We start from the raw sequence: 16766 nt of genomic DNA, 5'->3' as shown, positions 1-16766 counted from the left end.
CCTAAAGCTGTTATCCTTCCCTTTTATTCTGACAGGAACATACAAATCCTGTACTCCCAAAATTTCACTTTTGAAGGCCTCCCACTTATCAGGTACACCCTTTTCACACTGGCCACGCCCTTTCTAATACAGTCGTCCCACAGTATCCGTGGGGGATAGGTTCCAGGACCCCCCGTGGATACTTAAGTCCCTTATATAAAATGGCGTGGTATTTGCCCATAACCTACGCACATCCTCCCGTATACTTTAAATCATCTCTCGATTACTTATAATACCCAATACTATGTAAATGGTTGTTATACTGCATTGTGTAGGGAATAATGACGAGAAACAAAAGTCTGTACATGTTCAGCACAGAAGCAATCATCGTAGCTCTTCTGGGAATGCTGATGCTGCCTCGGCATCAGCTGATGCCAATTCTCCCGTGATCTTTAAGTTCTTGAGTCTGTAGCGCTTTACATAGCTAGCCAGCCATCCCTTACTAGGTTCAAACTCCTTCCTCTCGCCCACAACACAAGTAGCGAACGAACGAGACGCGAGGTGAACAATGCTCAAACTAGATCTCTCCTTTTCCATAATTACCTTGCAACCAATGGCATTATGACCATTAGATGCAAAGTGCTCCCCACACAAACATTCTTCTTGCATTAACCCTTTCATTCCCAGGTTTACCCTCATGAACCTCCTCTGGACCTTCTCCAATGCCAGCACATGCTTTCTTAGATCAGGGGTCCAAAACTACTCACAATACTCCAAGTGTGGTCATGCCAATGCCTTATAAAGCTTCAGCATTTTATCCTTGCTTTTATATCCCTTCAGCTTTTATACTGACAGTCTCCTCTGTATCCATCAGTCCTGAAGGGTCTCAGCCTAATATGTGGACTACCCATCTCTTTCCACAGATGCTGCCTGATGCTCTGTGTTCTTCCAACACTTTGTTTGTTGCTCCTTCTTTCTCATTGATATGCCTTTCCATAGATGTGGACGAGTGCAAAGGAGGGACCCACATGTGCCGCTACAACCAGAAGTGTGAGAACACGGTAGGCAGTTACCGCTGCAGCTGCCCTCGGGGCTACCGATCGCAGGGAGTGGGAAGACCATGTCTGGGTGAGTAGCTGAGAGCAAGTGAGGGGGGAGGAGGTGGTGGGAAAATCCTCCCCAGTTATGCATAAGTTCAGGTCAATGTCTATTGTCATCTGACTGTACACACATACAACCAAATGAAACCGTGTTCCTCCGGGACCATGGCACACCTGCATGACATATATCACACACTGCACATCAATCACAATATTACCATACATAACTTCATAAAATATAATTCAAAATGCATACAATGCAATGTAGAGGTAAACAGTAAACAGCCCACTGACCTAGTGATGAAACCTCAATGGTGGCAGGGTATTCATTAGCCTCACAGCCTGAGGGAAGAAGCTATTACTCAGTCTGACAGGCTGAGTCCTGATTGTCCTGTACCTCCTTCCTGATGGTTCTGTACCTCCTTCTGATGGTCCTGTACCTCCTTCTGATGGTCCTGTACCTCCTTCCTGATGGTCCTGTACCTCCTTCCTGATAGTTCTGTACCTCCTTCTGATGGTCCTGTACCTCCTTCTGATGGTCCTGTACCTCCTTCCTGATGGTCCTGTACCTCCTTCTGATGGTCCTGTACCTCCTTCCTGATAGTTCTGTACCTCCTTCTGATGGTCCTGTACCTCCTTCTGATGGTCCTGAAACTCCTTCCTGATGGGTCTGTACCTCCTTCTGATGGTCCTGTACCTCCTTCCTGATGGTTCTCTGCCTCCAGTAGTGGGTCAAAGAGATTGCGGGATGGATAGTTGGGATCTTCAACAAAGCTTCGGGCTCTTCATATACGACACTTCTGATAAGTCACAAATAGGGGGAGGGAGACCCCCATGATCCTCTCAGCAGTTTTAATAATCTCCGTAGGGTCTGGTGGTCCGATGCCTTGCAGCTTCTGTACCACACAATGATGCAGTCAGACAGGACCCTCTCGATGATGCTCCAGCGGAAAGTTGTTAGAATGGGGGTGGGGACCCTTGCACACCTCAGTCTCCTCAGAAAGTGTAGGCACTGCTGTACCTTCCTGACTAACGCAGAGGTGGTGTGGGTCCAGGTTAGATTGTTTGTTATGTGAGCACCAAGGAACTTTGTGCTCTTCACTCTCTCTGTGGCAGACCCTTTGACGTGCAGCATTGTCAACCTGGACATTCCTGAAGTCCACAATCATCTCTTTTGTCTTGTCCACGTTCAGACTCAGGTTGTTGATATCACACCATTTGACAAACCTCTCTGTCTCCTCTCGGGCTGAGCAAACAGTCCTCGGGGACTCCAGTTGCTGCCAACTCGGACTGCCTGGGGCCTCTCTGTCAAGAAATCCATGATCTAGTTACAGAGAGGGCTGTTGAGTCCCAACGAGGACAGTTTACCCACCAGCCTTTGAGGGATGATCATGTTGTGCTAAGCTGAAGTCGGTGGCCTGGCATATGGACACGTGTTTTCGAGATGGGACGGGACAGACTGGAAGGTGACTATGGCTTCATCAGTGGATTGGTTTGAACGGCAGGAGAACTGGAGAGGGTCCAATGTAACCAGAAAATGGGATTTTATACAATCCACTTCCAGCCGCTGAAGTCCGTGCCACTGGCCGTTAATCATTTAGTGTTGTCAGAGAAGCTTCCACTTTCCTGTTTGGAAGGGGTTGTGGGACTCACCTTTGGGAACGGGTCTTCTGAAACTCTCTGAGATCCTCCCTGTGGTAATGCTTCTCCAATGTTAAGAAGATTTCCCTGAAAATGCCTGCACACCATTGGCTTGACAGGAGGGTAAGAGCTGTTTGCTGAATTGGTTCAAGGTTCAAAGTGAGCAGAGAAAATGGTGGGTGTTAGAGGAATGACGGTAGGTAGTCCTACTTCTAATTTTATTACCTGCAGTGTCTTTTGTTGCAATAGATGTGGACGAATGCCAGCAGGTGCCAAAACCCTGCAGCTACGAGTGCCGAAACCTGCCTGGGAGTTACAGGTGCCTGTGCCCTCCCAGGAAGCAGCTGCTGGCGGACGGCAGGTCTTGTGTAGGACTGGAAAAGCAGAAGCGGGGCAATGGCACAGTTACAGACTTCAGGCCCCAGCTGGTCTCCATTGGTCAGTTCAGCCACGTCCAGCAGACTGGCCAGAGCCAGGTCAACCCCTTCTACACCTGGCTGAGAGAGTTTACCATGCAAGACAACAGGAAGCTGTGTCCCTCTGGGTACAGAGAGCGAAATGGGGCCTGTGCCGGTAAGTATTCCTGTCAACAAGAAATCCTCGTCCAATCATTCATTGTTCCCAAAGGATAAGCCTCAGCCCGAACCCCTTGCTTTACCACCATCCATGGGTGACCAGCTTACCTGCCCTTGCCACACAAACACCTGTAAGGGCAGGTCAGATGGTCAGGTTTGCTGACATGAAGCTCCCTCACTTGTCCTTCTGTGGCAGAGATCATATGTCCATTCATGGAGTCTGGTTTACTAACACTGTCTTACAGAACAGTACAGTAAAGGGACAGATCCTTCAGCCCGTAACACAATTCCCAATTAATCCAAATTTCTTCTGCCTGTACGTGATCTATATTAACGTGTCTAACAGCCTCTTATCTGTATCCACCACAACCCTTGGCAGCTCGTTCCAGGCAAATACCCCACACACCTCTTTTAAACTTGTCTCCTCTCACCTTAATTGTTTGTCCCCCAGTATTTCTACTCAGGGACAAACATTCTGACCATTTGCCCTATCAATGCATCTTCTAATTTTATAATTTGGGAGTTGCTATTGAAAAAGCCTTACCCGTAGGTTCAGAGTTCAAAGGCCGTACTGCATACGTGACCTTGAGATTTATTTTCTTGCAGGCATTTACAGAAAAATAAAGGAATTCAATAGAATTTATTTTAAAAAACTATAAATAACTGAGACTGATTAATGTGCAAAATAAGATGTACACTGCCATTGCAGTTTGCCGATGATGGAACCCCAAATACAGGAAGGCAGCTTACCACCATCGAGAAGCAACTAGGCTTGGGCAATTAAACCCTGGCTCAACCAGTGAAGTCCACATCCCTCGAATAAAAATAAAAATCTAAATGTCATGCTCATATGTGTAGGCAGCTGAAGAAAGAGAGTCTCCAGCAACATTTCTAGGAGAACTCTCCATCAGGCAATAAGGGACAGTAAAGATTAAAGGGATGAACAATTTCCCAGCAGCCACTAGCAAAGCTACACGTTTGGTGTCCACTAGATGGAGCCATTTGTCAATCAAATCTACAAATTTATTCTTCAACTGTTGCTTGGATTTCCAGCGTCTGCAGAATTTCCCTTGTTTGTTCTTAAACTTGAACGTGGGAATTTTACAGACATCCTCCTGTCTGTCCAGCCTTTTTCTCTTTATCCCTGAAGAATTGTTTTTGTTGTGAACCAGTTCACGATCTAAACTTAAGCAAGTTAAGGTATGAATGACTGGCCCAGATGACACTTGGTGTTGGAGCTAAATATTTTCCCCATGTCTATTGAAGATTAGCTTTATTTGTCATGTGTACATCAAAGCACATAAGATCTTGTCTAGCTGAGAGCAGAGGTGACTGGTAACAGATTGCTATCAGGAAACCCCGGAGTCCATACCTCCCTCCCCTACATTCAGCACAGTCCCTTGTTGAGAAACATTTCAACACACACCTCCAGCCGCTGATAGGCTTTAGAATCACGGGCTTGGCTGGAACACACCCCGTGTCAGGTCAGCTGAAAAGTTCATTGGCTGCAGTCTGCTATCACTGTAGCACTTGTGTGAGTCCAGAACTAAGAAAAAAAAACAAACACAACCGTTTCTTCAGATGCCGGAAATCCAGAGCAACACACGCAAAATGCTGGAGGAACTCAGCAGGCCAGGCAGCGTCTGTGGAAATGAATAAACAATCAGTGTTTCAGGCTGAGATCCTTCTTCAGGACTGAAAAGGAAGGGGGAAGGTGCCAGAATAAAAAGGTGGGGAGAGGGGAGGGAGGATGAGCAAAGCCAGGTGGTGGACTGGAGAGGAAGTAATCTTATAGGAGAGGAGAGTGGAACTTGGAAGAAAGGGAAGGAGGAGGGGACACAGGGGGAGGTGAGGAAAAGAATTAAGAGGTCAGAGTGGGGAATAGAGGAAGATGGAGGGGGAGGGGAAAGAAAATTACCAGAAGGAGAAATCGATGTTCATGCCATCAGGTTGGAGGCTACCCAGACAGAATATGAAGCATTGCTCCTTCACCCTGAGAGTGACCTCATTGTGGCAGGAGAGGAGGCCGTGTCAGTACAGGAATGGTGGCAGGAATTAAAAAGGGTGGCCACCAGGAAATTCCAGTCTAGGCAGATGGAACAGAGGTGCTCAACCAGTTTATGTCGGGTCTCAGCAATGTTGAGGTGGCAGCACCGGGAGCACCGGACACAATAGACGACCCCAGCAGGTTCACAGGCGACATGTTGCCTCACCTGGAAGGACTGTTTGGGGCCCTGAATGGAGGTGAACGGGTAGGGGTAGCATTTCGGTCACCTGCAGGGATTCGGGCCAGGAGGGAGAGTAATGGGGGGGGATGAACAGCAGGGAAAAGAAAATGAATGCAGAGACTACCCACCCAGCTGACTACCTTTTCCAAAAAAGCTCCCATCTGGAAAGCACAACAGGGCTACTAAGACAAAAAAATCACACTACCTTAGAAGTTCTGTTCCCCCAGGTCATTAATCTGATCAACCATTCCTGTTAGGCACCCCCCCCCCCCCCACTGCCTCAGTCACTGCACTTCACTGTAAACACTTTTTAAAATGCTGTTTGCATTGTAAATAGATACTGATATTTATGTATATATGCAGATTTTATTCCATATCTGTACATTAACTTGGTTATATTTTAAATAATTTGGTGTTCTTATTCAGTAACTGTTGAATGGTTTTAGTTGTATGTCACACCAACACACCACAGCAATTTCCTATTACATGTAACTGTATCTAGCAAATAAAGCTGATCCCTGTTCCCATTGTTAGATGGGGTGGGGGGTAGAGAGTGGGGAGACAAGGAAACAAGTCACACAAAAGCCGGTTAGGAATTCTGGGGTCAAGTGCACCAACTTGAGGTTGACTTGTGTCTGGCTGTTTGTCTTCTATTCCAGATATCAATGAGTGTCAGATGTGGAACTTGTGCCAACATGACTGCAGGAACACCCAGGGCAGCTTCCAGTGCGTGTGCCCTCCTGGCTATCGACTGCTGCCCAATGGTAGAATCTGCCAAGGTAAGTGCTGGTGGTGGGTCAGCATAGTTTGGACTCTGATTCCTCCCTCTGCTGTCCCATCAGGGAAAGAACTGTTCCCAACTGTTGGATCTGGGATTTTGCAATCTGAATCTTTGGAATTTAAAGATTAGGCTTAAACCTTTATGGTATGTCCCTTGATTGAGTGTTAGGAGAACAAAGAGCAAAGAAGTTGTGGTTGTCTCATAGTCCGACTACAAAAATAACAACATTCCACTGATAGCAATTACCCAATTAGCGTGACACCAATTACCGAAAAAATGATAAGCTTCAAGAAAACTACTGAACCACCTATAAGACCATAATATGCTACAATTCACTGAACAGTTCCATGTATATAGGTGTTCACACAGAAACACAAGCGAGCATTCCCACCGCTGCCTGTCAGGAGTTTGAACGTTCTCTCCATGACCGCGTGGGTTTCCTTCGGATGCTCCAGTTTCCACCCACAGTCCAAAGACGGACCGGTGGGTGGGTTAATTGGCCAGTGTAAACTGACCTGTGATTAGGGGTACTGCTGGTCAGCTTGGCTGGAGTTCTGGAAGAGCCTATTCCGTGCTCTAGCTCAAAAATAAAAGTAGGAAAGATTAAACATGAGAGATTCTGCGGATGCTGGAAATTCAAAGCAACGCGCACAAGAATGCTGTAGGAACTCAGCAGGTCGGGCAACCGAGAGGGATAAAGAGTTGACATTTCAGGCTGGAGCCTGTCCTGAAACATAGACTGTTCATTCCGTTCCATAGATGCAGCTTGGCCTGCTGAGTTCCTGCAGCATTTTACGTGGGTTACAAACTGTTGGAAAAATTAAATTTACAAAGAAGATAACAATTCTTCACTCTGATCCAAATCCACTCACTAATTTCTCGTGAAGCTTTGGCTCACGGCAGATCGGCTGCTTGCCGCTGTGCATGGGTTAGGGACAGGTCCTTGATTTGGACGTGCCTCTGGGTGGGAATGGTGGTGTGTGTACATACCAAGACAACTGATAGTCTATTCATCTATAGTAAGCATCACAATTAGAACTGGGCTCTTTGACATTAGCCGCCTGCCTGTTCACACAGCTCAGGAGAGAGAAACGCTCTGTCTTTTCATAAGGGGGTTGTTTCAATACTCCCAAAATCACAGTCCAGATCAGATCCTTCGTGACAAAGTTCCATTAAATGTAACATTGCTTCGGCAGCCACAGTACAACCCTACCATGTGCATGAAGGTGAATTGTTGGAAATGCTCACCGGGTCAGTCAGCATGTGGAGAGAGAAGCAGCGCCGACACTTAAGGTTGACCACTTTCCAGTTCATTCATTATTCCCCAGCATCCCCTTCCCATCCTACAGCTGTCTACCGTGGATCCTGCTGTGATCTGCCCCGACCTTGGTCAATTTAGAGGGATCAAACCCAGCCTGAGTGATTATTTAACAGACAGCCTCTGCTTGTTCAGTCTAAGTCTCCACCCCACCTGTCCACAACCCCCCTGCCCTTGCCCTCCTTCACTGCTCCAGCGACACTCAGTGCAGGCTCAAGCAATGATACTTGGAAGAAATCTTGCAGTGGACCCAGTCATTTCAGATAATGGTTATGTGGAGCTCACTACCAGGGGAGGTGGTAGATGCCTTAGGAATTCTGAGAAACTCTTAGCTAGGCACATGGATGAAAGAAAAGTGGAAGGCTGAGTGAAAAGAAGGGTTATCAGGGGTTCCCAAACTGGGGTCCACAGACCCCTTGCTTAATGGTATTGGTATTGGTCCATGGCATTAAAAAAAGTTTGGGAACCTGTGGGTTAGATTAAGTTTGGAATAGCTTAAAGGGTCAGCACAACATTGTGGGCTGAAGAGCTTGTAATGTGCTGTTCTAGGACTCTCCTTTCTAATCTAGGTCTATTCTCTATTTCTATTTCTTGTGCATTTACCACGCATTCTCTCTTCCACCATCATCTTGTCATTTGATTACCTTATTTTTTTCTCTTATATTCCCTTGTGCCTTGTCATCTGCTGCTCTTGCCCACACCAACACCCCCACCACTCCACCTCCCAGCCCTGTTTCCCTGGCTCCGCACACATTTAAAGCCCGATGCATCTTCTAATTGCCTCTCTTGCTGCTGATGGCAGATTGCTGAGCTGGACTACCAGCTTCTCTCTCTACAGGCGCTGGCTGGCCTTCTGGGTATTTCCAGCATCTCCCCTGCATTCAGTGTAGAGCCTGCGATGTGTCCGTGAAGCAATATAGCACGATATGAGGTGATAATCGTGATGATGCAGCTTCACAAATCCCTACTTACCCCCCCCCCAAACTAACGTTTGAACTCTTTTAACTAGTTAAGTGCCAGAAGTAACCCATTCCAAGAGGACAACATTGTCGCTGGGTTAGGAGGTTTGCATGCCTCAATGTCGTCTGGAGTCAGGGCTTTATTCCTTGACCTTTGGTAGGGTCACCCATGTCAAAGGGTAGAGGTCAGACTAAGAGTGGTCCACCTGTTTTCCAGGTTCAGAGGTCAGCTTAGGGCTAACAACCATGACCGGTAAAACAAAACTGTACTGGAGGCAACAATGAGGAATCCTGCATCTGAGTGGCCAAGGACAAATACAAATAGAGGGCTGTCATTGCCGACCCAAATGCCAGCAACATCATGGGCAATAAGGAGTAGCCCAGAGGAAATTAACACCATCCCCTGGGCAAAGGACAGAGTGGAAGGAAAACTCAGAGCCCTGAGGTCAACCTCTGGGGGAAGCAGTGGGACTGTGGGATCAGGTTGTCTGGTTTGGATTCTGTCAGTGTGACTACATCTGTCACTTGTCCAGCTCATCCCCAAGGTTGACTGCGTCAACTTTAACACCTGCCACCCTGTAAGTGCATGTGACTGTAGAGAACGTGCAGGGCGCTGGATAACTCCTCGAGGCCCCAGTCAGTGCCTAGGTTACAAATGGTGTTGCAGGAGAGAGAGTAACTGTGTTTCTCAGTGAGAATGCTGTCGGTCGATGCTCTTATTAACGTCCCCTTCTTTCAGATATTGATGAATGCCGAGAGCAGAACATTAAGTGCGGAGTGAACCAGATGTGCTTCAACAAGCGAGGCAGCCATCAATGTATTGACACGCCGTGTCCTGCCAGCTATCGCAGGGGAACCAGCCCAGGGTAGGAGAACGTCTTAATGAGGGAGGGGAGGCTAGTGGTAGGGAAATCATGGTCTGGTGGGGTATCAAGGGTCTTCAGTGGAGGAATTGGTGGAAAACTGGGTGGTGGCACAGTTGTTGTGTGAAGGAATCGTTCAGGGGTGAAGGAATGGGTGGGTGGGTGTCAGGGATCGGGATAGGGAGTGGGTGGTGAGGCAGTCATTGAGGGGGATTGTGTGGGAGAGTGGTCAGTGAGGGGGTGTGGGAGAGTGGTCAGTGAGGGGGGAGTGAGTGGGAGAGTGGTCAGTGAGGGGAAGAGGGTGGGAGAGTGGTCAGTGAGGGGGAGTGTGTGGGAGAGTGGTCATTGAGGGGGAGTGTGTGGGAGAGTGGTCAGTGAGGGGGAGTGTGTGGGAGTGTGGTCAGTGAGGGGGAGTGTGTGGGAGAGTGGTCAGTGAGGGGGAGTGTGTGGGAGAGTGGTCAGTGAGGGGGAGTGTGTGGGAGAGTGGTCAGTGAGGGGGGAGTGTGTGGGAGAGTGGTCGGTGGGGGAGTGTGTGGGAGTGTGGTCAGTGAGGGGGGAGTGGGTGGGAGAGTGGTCAGTGAGGGGGTGTGGGTGGGAGAGTGGTCAGTGATGGGGAGTGGGTGGGAGAGTGGTCAGTGAGGGGGAGTGGGTGGGAGAGTGGTCAGTGATGGGGAGTGGGTGGGAGAGTGGTCAGTGAGGGGGTGTGGGAGAGTGGTCAGTGAGGGGTTGTGGGAGAGTGGTCAGTGAGGGGGAGTGGGTGGGAGAGTGGTCAGTGAGGGGGAGTGGGTGGGAGAGTGGTCAGTGACGGGGAGTGGGTGGGAGAGTGGTCAGTGAGGGGGGAGTGTGTGGGAGAGTGGTCAGTGACGGGGAGTGTGTGGGAGAGTGGTCAGTGAGGGGGGTGAGTGTGGGAGAATTGTCAGTGAGGGGGAGTGTGTGGGAGAGTGGTCAGTGAGGGGGTGTGGGAGAGTGGTCAGTGAGGGGGTGTGGGAGAGTGGTCAGTGAGGGGGAGTGGGTGGGAGAGTGGTCAGTGAGGGGGTGTGGGAGAGTGGTCAGTGAGGGGGAGTGGGTGGGAGAGTGGTCAGTGACGGGGAGTGGGTGGGAGAGTGGTCAGAGAGGGGGTGTGGGAGAGTGGTGAGTGAGGGGGAGTGGGTGGGAGAGTGGTCAGTGAGGGGGAGTGCGTGGGAGAGTGGTGAGTGAGGGGGAGTGGGTGGGAGAGTGGTGAGTGAGGGGGAGTGTGTGGGAGAGTGGTCAGTGAGGAGGGAGTGTGTGGGAGAGTGGTCAGTGAGGGGAGTGGGTGGGAGAGTGGTCAGTGAGGGGGAGTGGGTGGGAGAGTGGTCAGTGAGGGGGGAGAGTGTGGGAGAGTGGTCAGTGAGGGGGGAGTGGGTGGGAGAGTGGTCAGTGAGGGAGGAGTGGGTGGGAGACTGGTCAGTGCGGGGGGAGAGTGTGGGAGAGTGGTCAGGGGGGGAGTGGGTGGGAGAGTGGCCAGTGAGGGGGAGTGGGTGGGAGATTGGTCCTTGGGGGTGAGTGTGTGGGAGAGTGGTCAGTGAGGGGGGAGTGTGTGGGAGAGTGGTCAGTGAGGGGGGAGTGTGTGGGAGAGTGGTCAGTGAGGGGGGAGTGGATGGGAGAGTGGTCAGTGAGGTGGGAGTGTGTAGAAGAGTGGTCAGTGAGGGGGAGTAGGTGGGAGAGTGGTCAGTGAGGGGGAGTGCGTGGGAGAGTGGTGAGTGAGGGGGAGTGGGTGGGAGAGTGGTGAGTGAGGGGGAGTGTGTGGGAGAGTGGTCAGTGAGGAGGGAGTGTGTGGGAGAGTGGTCAGTGAGGGGAGAGTGTGGGAGAGTGGTCAGGGGGGGAGTGGGTGGGAGAGTGGCCAGTGAGGGGGAGTGGGTGGGAGATTGGTCCTTGGGGGTGAGTGTGTGGGAGAGTGGTCAGTGAGGGGGGAGTGTGTGGGAGAGTGGTCAGTGGGGCGGGGAGTGTTAGGGAGAGTGGTGAGTGAGGGGGAGTGGGTGGGAGACTGGTCAGTGAGGGAGGAGTGGGTGGGAGAGTAGTCATTGAGGGGGAGTGGGTGGGAGTGTGGTCAGTGAGGGGGAGTGGGTGGGAGAGTGGTCGGGGGGAGTGGGTGGGAGAGTGGTCGGGGGGGAGTGTGTGGGAGAGTTGTCAGTGAGGGGGGAGTGAGTGGGAGAGTGGTCAGTGAGGGGGAGTGGGTGGGAGAGTGGTCAGTGAGGGGGAGTGGGTGGGAGTGTGGTCATTGAGGGGGAGTGGGTGGGAGAGTGGTCAGTGAGGGGGGAGTGAGTGGGAGAGTGGTCAGTGAGGGGAAGAGGGTGGGAGAGTGGTCAGTGAGGGGGAGTGTGTGGGAGAGTGGTCATTGAGGGGGAGTGTGTGGGAGAGTGGTCAGTGAGGGGGAGTGTGTGGGAGTGTGGTCAGTGAGGGGGTGTGGGAGAGTGGTCAGTGAGGGGGAGTGCGTGGGAGAGTGGTGAGTGAGGGGGAGTGGGTGGGAGAGTGGTGAGTGAGGGGGAGTGTGTGGGAGAGTGGTCAGTGAGGAGGGAGTGTGTGGGAGAGTGGTCAGTGAGGGGAGTGGGTGGGAGAGTGGTCAGTGAGGGGGAGTGGGTGGGAGAGTGGTCAGTGAGGGGGGAGAGTGTGGGAGAGTGGTCAGTGAGGGGGGAGTGGGTGGGAGAGTGGTCAGTGAGGGAGGAGTGGGTGGGAGACTGGTCAGTGCGGGGGGAGAGTGTGGGAGAGTGGTCAGGGGGGGAGTGGGTGGGAGAGTGGCCAGTGAGGGGGAGTGGGTGGGAGATTGGTCCTTGGGGGTGAGTGTGTGGGAGAGTGGTCAGTGAGGGGGGAGTGTGTGGGAGAGTGGTCAGTGAGGGGGGAGTGTGTGGGAGAGTGGTCAGTGAGGGGGGAGTGGATGGGAGAGTGGTCAGTGAGGTGGGAGTGTGTAGAAGAGTGGTCAGTGAGGGGGAGTAGGTGGGAGAGTGGTCAGTGAGGGGGAGTGCGTGGGAGAGTGGTGAGTGAGGGGGAGTGGGTGGGAGAGTGGTGAGTGAGGGGGAGTGTGTGGGAGAGTGGTCAGTGAGGAGGGAGTGTGTGGGAGAGTGGTCAGTGAGGGGAGAGTGTGGGAGAGTGGTCAGGGGGGGAGTGGGTGGGAGAGTGGCCAGTGAGGGGGAGTGGGTGGGAGATTGGTCCTTGGGGGTGAGTGTGTGGGAGAGTGGTCAGTGAGGGGGGAGTGTGTGGGAGAGTGGTCAGTGGGGCGGGGAGTGTTAGGGAGAGTGGTGAGTGAGGGGGAGTGGGTGGGAGACTGGTCAGTGAGGGAGGAGTGGGTGGGAGAGTAGTCATTGAGGGGGAGTGGGTGGGAGTGTGGTCAGTGAGGGGGAGTGGGTGGGAGAGTGGTCGGGGGGAGTGGGTGGGAGAGTGGTCGGGGGGGAGTGTGTGGGAGAGTTGTCAGTGAGGGGGGAGTGAGTGGGAGAGTGGTCAGTGAGGGGGAGTGGGTGGGAGAGTGGTCAGTGAGGGGGAGTGGGTGGGAGTGTGGTCATTGAGGGGGAGTGGGTGGGAGAGTGGTCAGTGAGGGGGAGTGGGTGGGAGAGTGGTCAGTGAGGGGGGAGTGGGTGGGAGAGTGGTCAGTGAGGGGGAGGGGGTGGGAGTGTGGTCATTGAGGGGGAGTGGGTTGGAGAGTGGTCAGTGAGGGGGGAGTGGGTGGGAGTGTGGTCATTGAGGGGGTGTGGGTGGGAGAGTGGTCAGTGAGGGGGAGTGTGTGGGAGAGTGGTCATTGAGGGGGAGTGGGTGGGAGAGTGGTCAGTGGGGGGGAGTGTCATGGAGTGTGGTCAGTGAGGGTGGAGTGTGTGGGAGAGTGGTCAGTGAGGGGGGAGTGTGTGGGAGAGTGGTCGGTGGGGGAGTGTGTGGGAGTGTGGTCAGTGAGGGGGGAGTGTGTGGGAGAGTGGTCAGTGAGGGGAAGAGGGTGGGAGAGTGGTCACTGAGGGGGAGTGTGTGGGAGAGTGGTCATTGAGGGGGAGTGTGTGGGAGAGTGGTCAGTGAGGGGGAGTGTGTGGGAGTGTGGTCAGTGAGGGGGGAGTGTGTGGGAGAGTGGTCAGTGAGGGGGAGTGTGTGGGAGAGTGGTCAGTGAGGGGGGAGTGTGTGGGAGAGTGGTCAGTGAGGGGGGAGTGTGTGGGAGAGTGGTCGGTGGGGGAGTGTGTGGGAGTGTGGTCAGTGAGGGGGGAGTGTGTGGGAGAGTGGTCAGTGAGGGGAAGAGGGTGGGAGAGTGGTCAGTGAGGGGGAGTGAGTGGGAGAGTGGTCAGTGAGGGGAAGAGGGTGGGAGAGTGGTCATTGAGGGGGAGTGTGTGGGAGAGTGGTCAATGAGGGTGAGTTGGTGGGAGAGTGGTCAGTGAGGGGGAGTGTGTGGGAGAGTGGTCAGTGATGGGAAGTGGTCAGTGATGGGGTGTGGGACAGTGGTCAGTGAGGGGAAGAGGGTGGGAGAGTGGTCAGTGAGGGGGGAGTGTGTGGGAGAGTGGTCAGTGAGGGGGAGTGTGTGGGAGAGTGGTCAGTGAGGGGGGAGTGTGTGGGAGAGTGGTCAGTGAGGGGGGGAGTGTGTGGGAGAGTGGTCAGTGAGGGGGGGAGTGTGTGGGAGAGTGGTCAGTGAGGGGGAGTGTGTGGGAGAGTGGTCAGTGAGGGGGAGTGTGTGGGAGAGTGGTCAGTGATGGGAAGTGGTCAGTGATGGGGTGTGGGACAGTGGTCAGTGAGGGGAAGAGGGTGGGAGAGTGGTCAGTGAGGGGGGAGTGTGTGGGAGAGTGGTCAGTGAGGGGGAGTGTGTGGGAGAGTGGTCAGTGAGGGGGGAGTGTGTGGGAGAGTGGTCAGTGAGGGGGAGTGTGTGGGAGAGTGGTCAGTGAGGGGGGGAGTGTGTGGGAGAGTGGTCAGTGAGGGGGAGTGTGTGGGAGAGTGGTCAGTGAGGGGGAGTGTGTGGGAGAGTGGTCAGTGATGGGAAGTGGTCAGTGATGGGGTGTGGGACAGTGGTCAGTGAGGGGGGTATGAGGTGTCCAGGTGCTGCACTCTCAGCCCTCTCCCCTCCTCCCCACCCAGGACCTGTTTCCGCCGCTGCCTCCTGAACTGTGCAACGGGTCCCCTGGTTCTCCAGTACAAACTGTTGACGCTCCCCAGCGGGATCCCCGCACAGCACGACGTGGTCCGGCTCACGGCATTCTCGGACCGCGGTGTCCTGCAGAGCCGGGCCAACTTCACCGCCATCGAGCTGGAGCCGGGCAGCCCCTTCTCCATCCGCACGGAGGGGGGCCGCGGGATCGTGCAGACACTGCGCCGGCTGGTGGAGCCTGGCGTGTTTAGGCTGAAGGTGCGAGCCACCACCTACAGCGAGCTCGGGGCCACCAAGCATCAGAGTATCTTCATCATCTTCATCGCCGTCTCTCCCTACCCTTACTGAGGGCTGCCGCCTACGCTGAGGCAAGAAGTCTGTTTAGAAGTCAGCTGTCCTTGCCTACCTTCTGGAAAAAGAGACTAGATTAATGGTTTTATTTTTTAGTTCGAAAGTGCCTTGTTTCCCCTCACAGCAGAGCTTTTCTCGATCTGCGAGTTCGTCGCAGACTCCCAGAGCTTTGCCATTTTGCCTTCCACTGTGGGGTGAAAGAGTAGCTTAGCAGAACAATACTGTACAGTGGTAGCTGGAAGATCAGGGTTGAATTCCCGCTGCTGTCTGTAAGGAGTTTGCACGTTCTCCCTTTGACCGCCTGCGTTCCCACCGGGTGCTCCGTTTTCTTGGAGAAGATTAAAGATGAGTTTTAATTGCACATGCACATGGAGACCGTTGATGCGTAGAGTGCAATCCATCGTTTTGCATCAAATCAAATCAGCGTGGATTGTGCAGGGCAGCCCTCAAGTGTCGCCATGCTTCTGACGCAGACACGGCCAGCCCACAATGCACTGACCCTAATTCATGTGACTGTAAGGTAGGGGACAATCAGAGCACCCAGAGGAAACACACACGGTCACAGATTCTCCCAGACAGCCAGGGTGGAAATGGCTAACGAGAGGGGGCTTAATTTTCAGGTGATTGGTAGAAAGTACTGGGCGGTAAGTTCTTTACACAGAGGGTGGTGTGCATGAAAAGCACTGATAGGGGTGGTGGTAGAGGCTGACGCATCAGGGACATTTAGGAGAATCTTAGGTACATGGATGATCGATAAAGGGAGGCATATGTGGGAGGGAGGGGTTAGGCTGATATTTTAGAAGGTTAAAAGAAAGGCAGAATACTAGTCAAAAACCACTAAGGTACAAAAATAGGTCCTTCAGCTCATCTAGTCTGTGCCAAGCCACTGCTCTGCCTAGTTTTCTCTGCATACCTCATCTCTTCCACTTTGGGAAAGTAACTAATGGGTTCAAAACTTATGGAACATTTCTGGTATGTATTCTGTAATTTGCAGTCCCACCACTGATCCACACTTGGAGTGTGCTGAGGAGTTAACATGAGAAAACTGCATGTGAGCAGCACTCCTCCCTCCAAACCCACAATCTCCTCCCTCCAGACCCACGATCTCCTCCCTCCAGGCCCACGATCTCCTCCCTCCAGGACCACGATCTCCTCCCACCAGGCCCACGATCTCCTCCCTCCAGACCCACAATCTCCTCCCTGCAGACCCACGACTCCTCCGTCCAGGCCCACGACTCCTCCGTCCAGGCCCACGATTCCTCCCTCCAGGACCACGATCTCCTCCCATCAGGCCCACGATATCCTCCCTCCAGGCCCACGATCTCCTCCCTCCAGACCCACGATCTCCTCCGTCCAGGCCCACGACTCCTCCGTCCAGGCCCACGATTCCTCCCTCCAGGCCCACGATCTCCTCCCTCCTGACCCAGGATCTCCTCCCTCCAGGCCCACGATCTCCTCCCTCCAGGCCCACGATCTCCTCCAGGCAGACCCACGATCTCCTCCCTCCAGACCCACGATCTCCTCCCTCCAGGCCCACGATCTCCTCCCTCCTGACCCAGGATCTCCTCCCTCCAGGCCCACGATCTCCTCCCTCCAGGCCCACGATCTCCTCCAGGCAGACCCACGATCTCCTCCCTCCAGACCCACGATCTCCTCCCTCCAGACCCACGATCTCCTCCCGTCAGACCCACGATCTCCTCTCTCCAGGCCCACCATCTCCTCCCTCCAGACCCAGGATCTCCTCCCTCCAGGCCCACGATCTCCTCCCTCCAGACCCAGGATCTCCTCCCTCCAGACCCACGATCTCCTCCCTCCAGACCCACGATCTCCTCCCTCCAGGCCCACGATCTCCTCCCTCCAGACCCACGATCTCCTCCCTCCAGGCCCACGATCTCCTCCCTCCAGGCCC

At 53.3% G+C, this 16766-nt stretch overlaps 1 protein-coding gene across 1 annotated transcript in view; it reads left to right on the top strand.

Moving 5' to 3' along the window:
* LOC132407358 (hemicentin-1-like) overlaps positions 1-16766 on the top strand; it is a 460355-nt gene extending 443589 nt beyond the window's left edge. The window contains exons 99-103 of the mRNA XM_059993728.1: positions 979-1107; positions 2970-3293; positions 6183-6302; positions 9321-9447; positions 14497-16766. Of these exons, the coding sequence (XP_059849711.1) occupies positions 979-1107; positions 2970-3293; positions 6183-6302; positions 9321-9447; positions 14497-14854 (1058 nt within the window). The 3' untranslated portion in view covers positions 14855-16766. The remainder of the gene's footprint in view (positions 1-978; positions 1108-2969; positions 3294-6182; positions 6303-9320; positions 9448-14496) is intronic.

Source organism: Hypanus sabinus, chromosome 18 (assembly GCF_030144855.1).
Source record: "Hypanus sabinus isolate sHypSab1 chromosome 18, sHypSab1.hap1, whole genome shotgun sequence".
In the NCBI taxonomy this organism is placed as follows: domain Eukaryota; kingdom Metazoa; phylum Chordata; class Chondrichthyes; order Myliobatiformes; family Dasyatidae; genus Hypanus; species Hypanus sabinus.
Note: the sequence above shows the minus strand (reverse complement) of the source record. Positions and strands in the feature narration are given on the sequence as shown.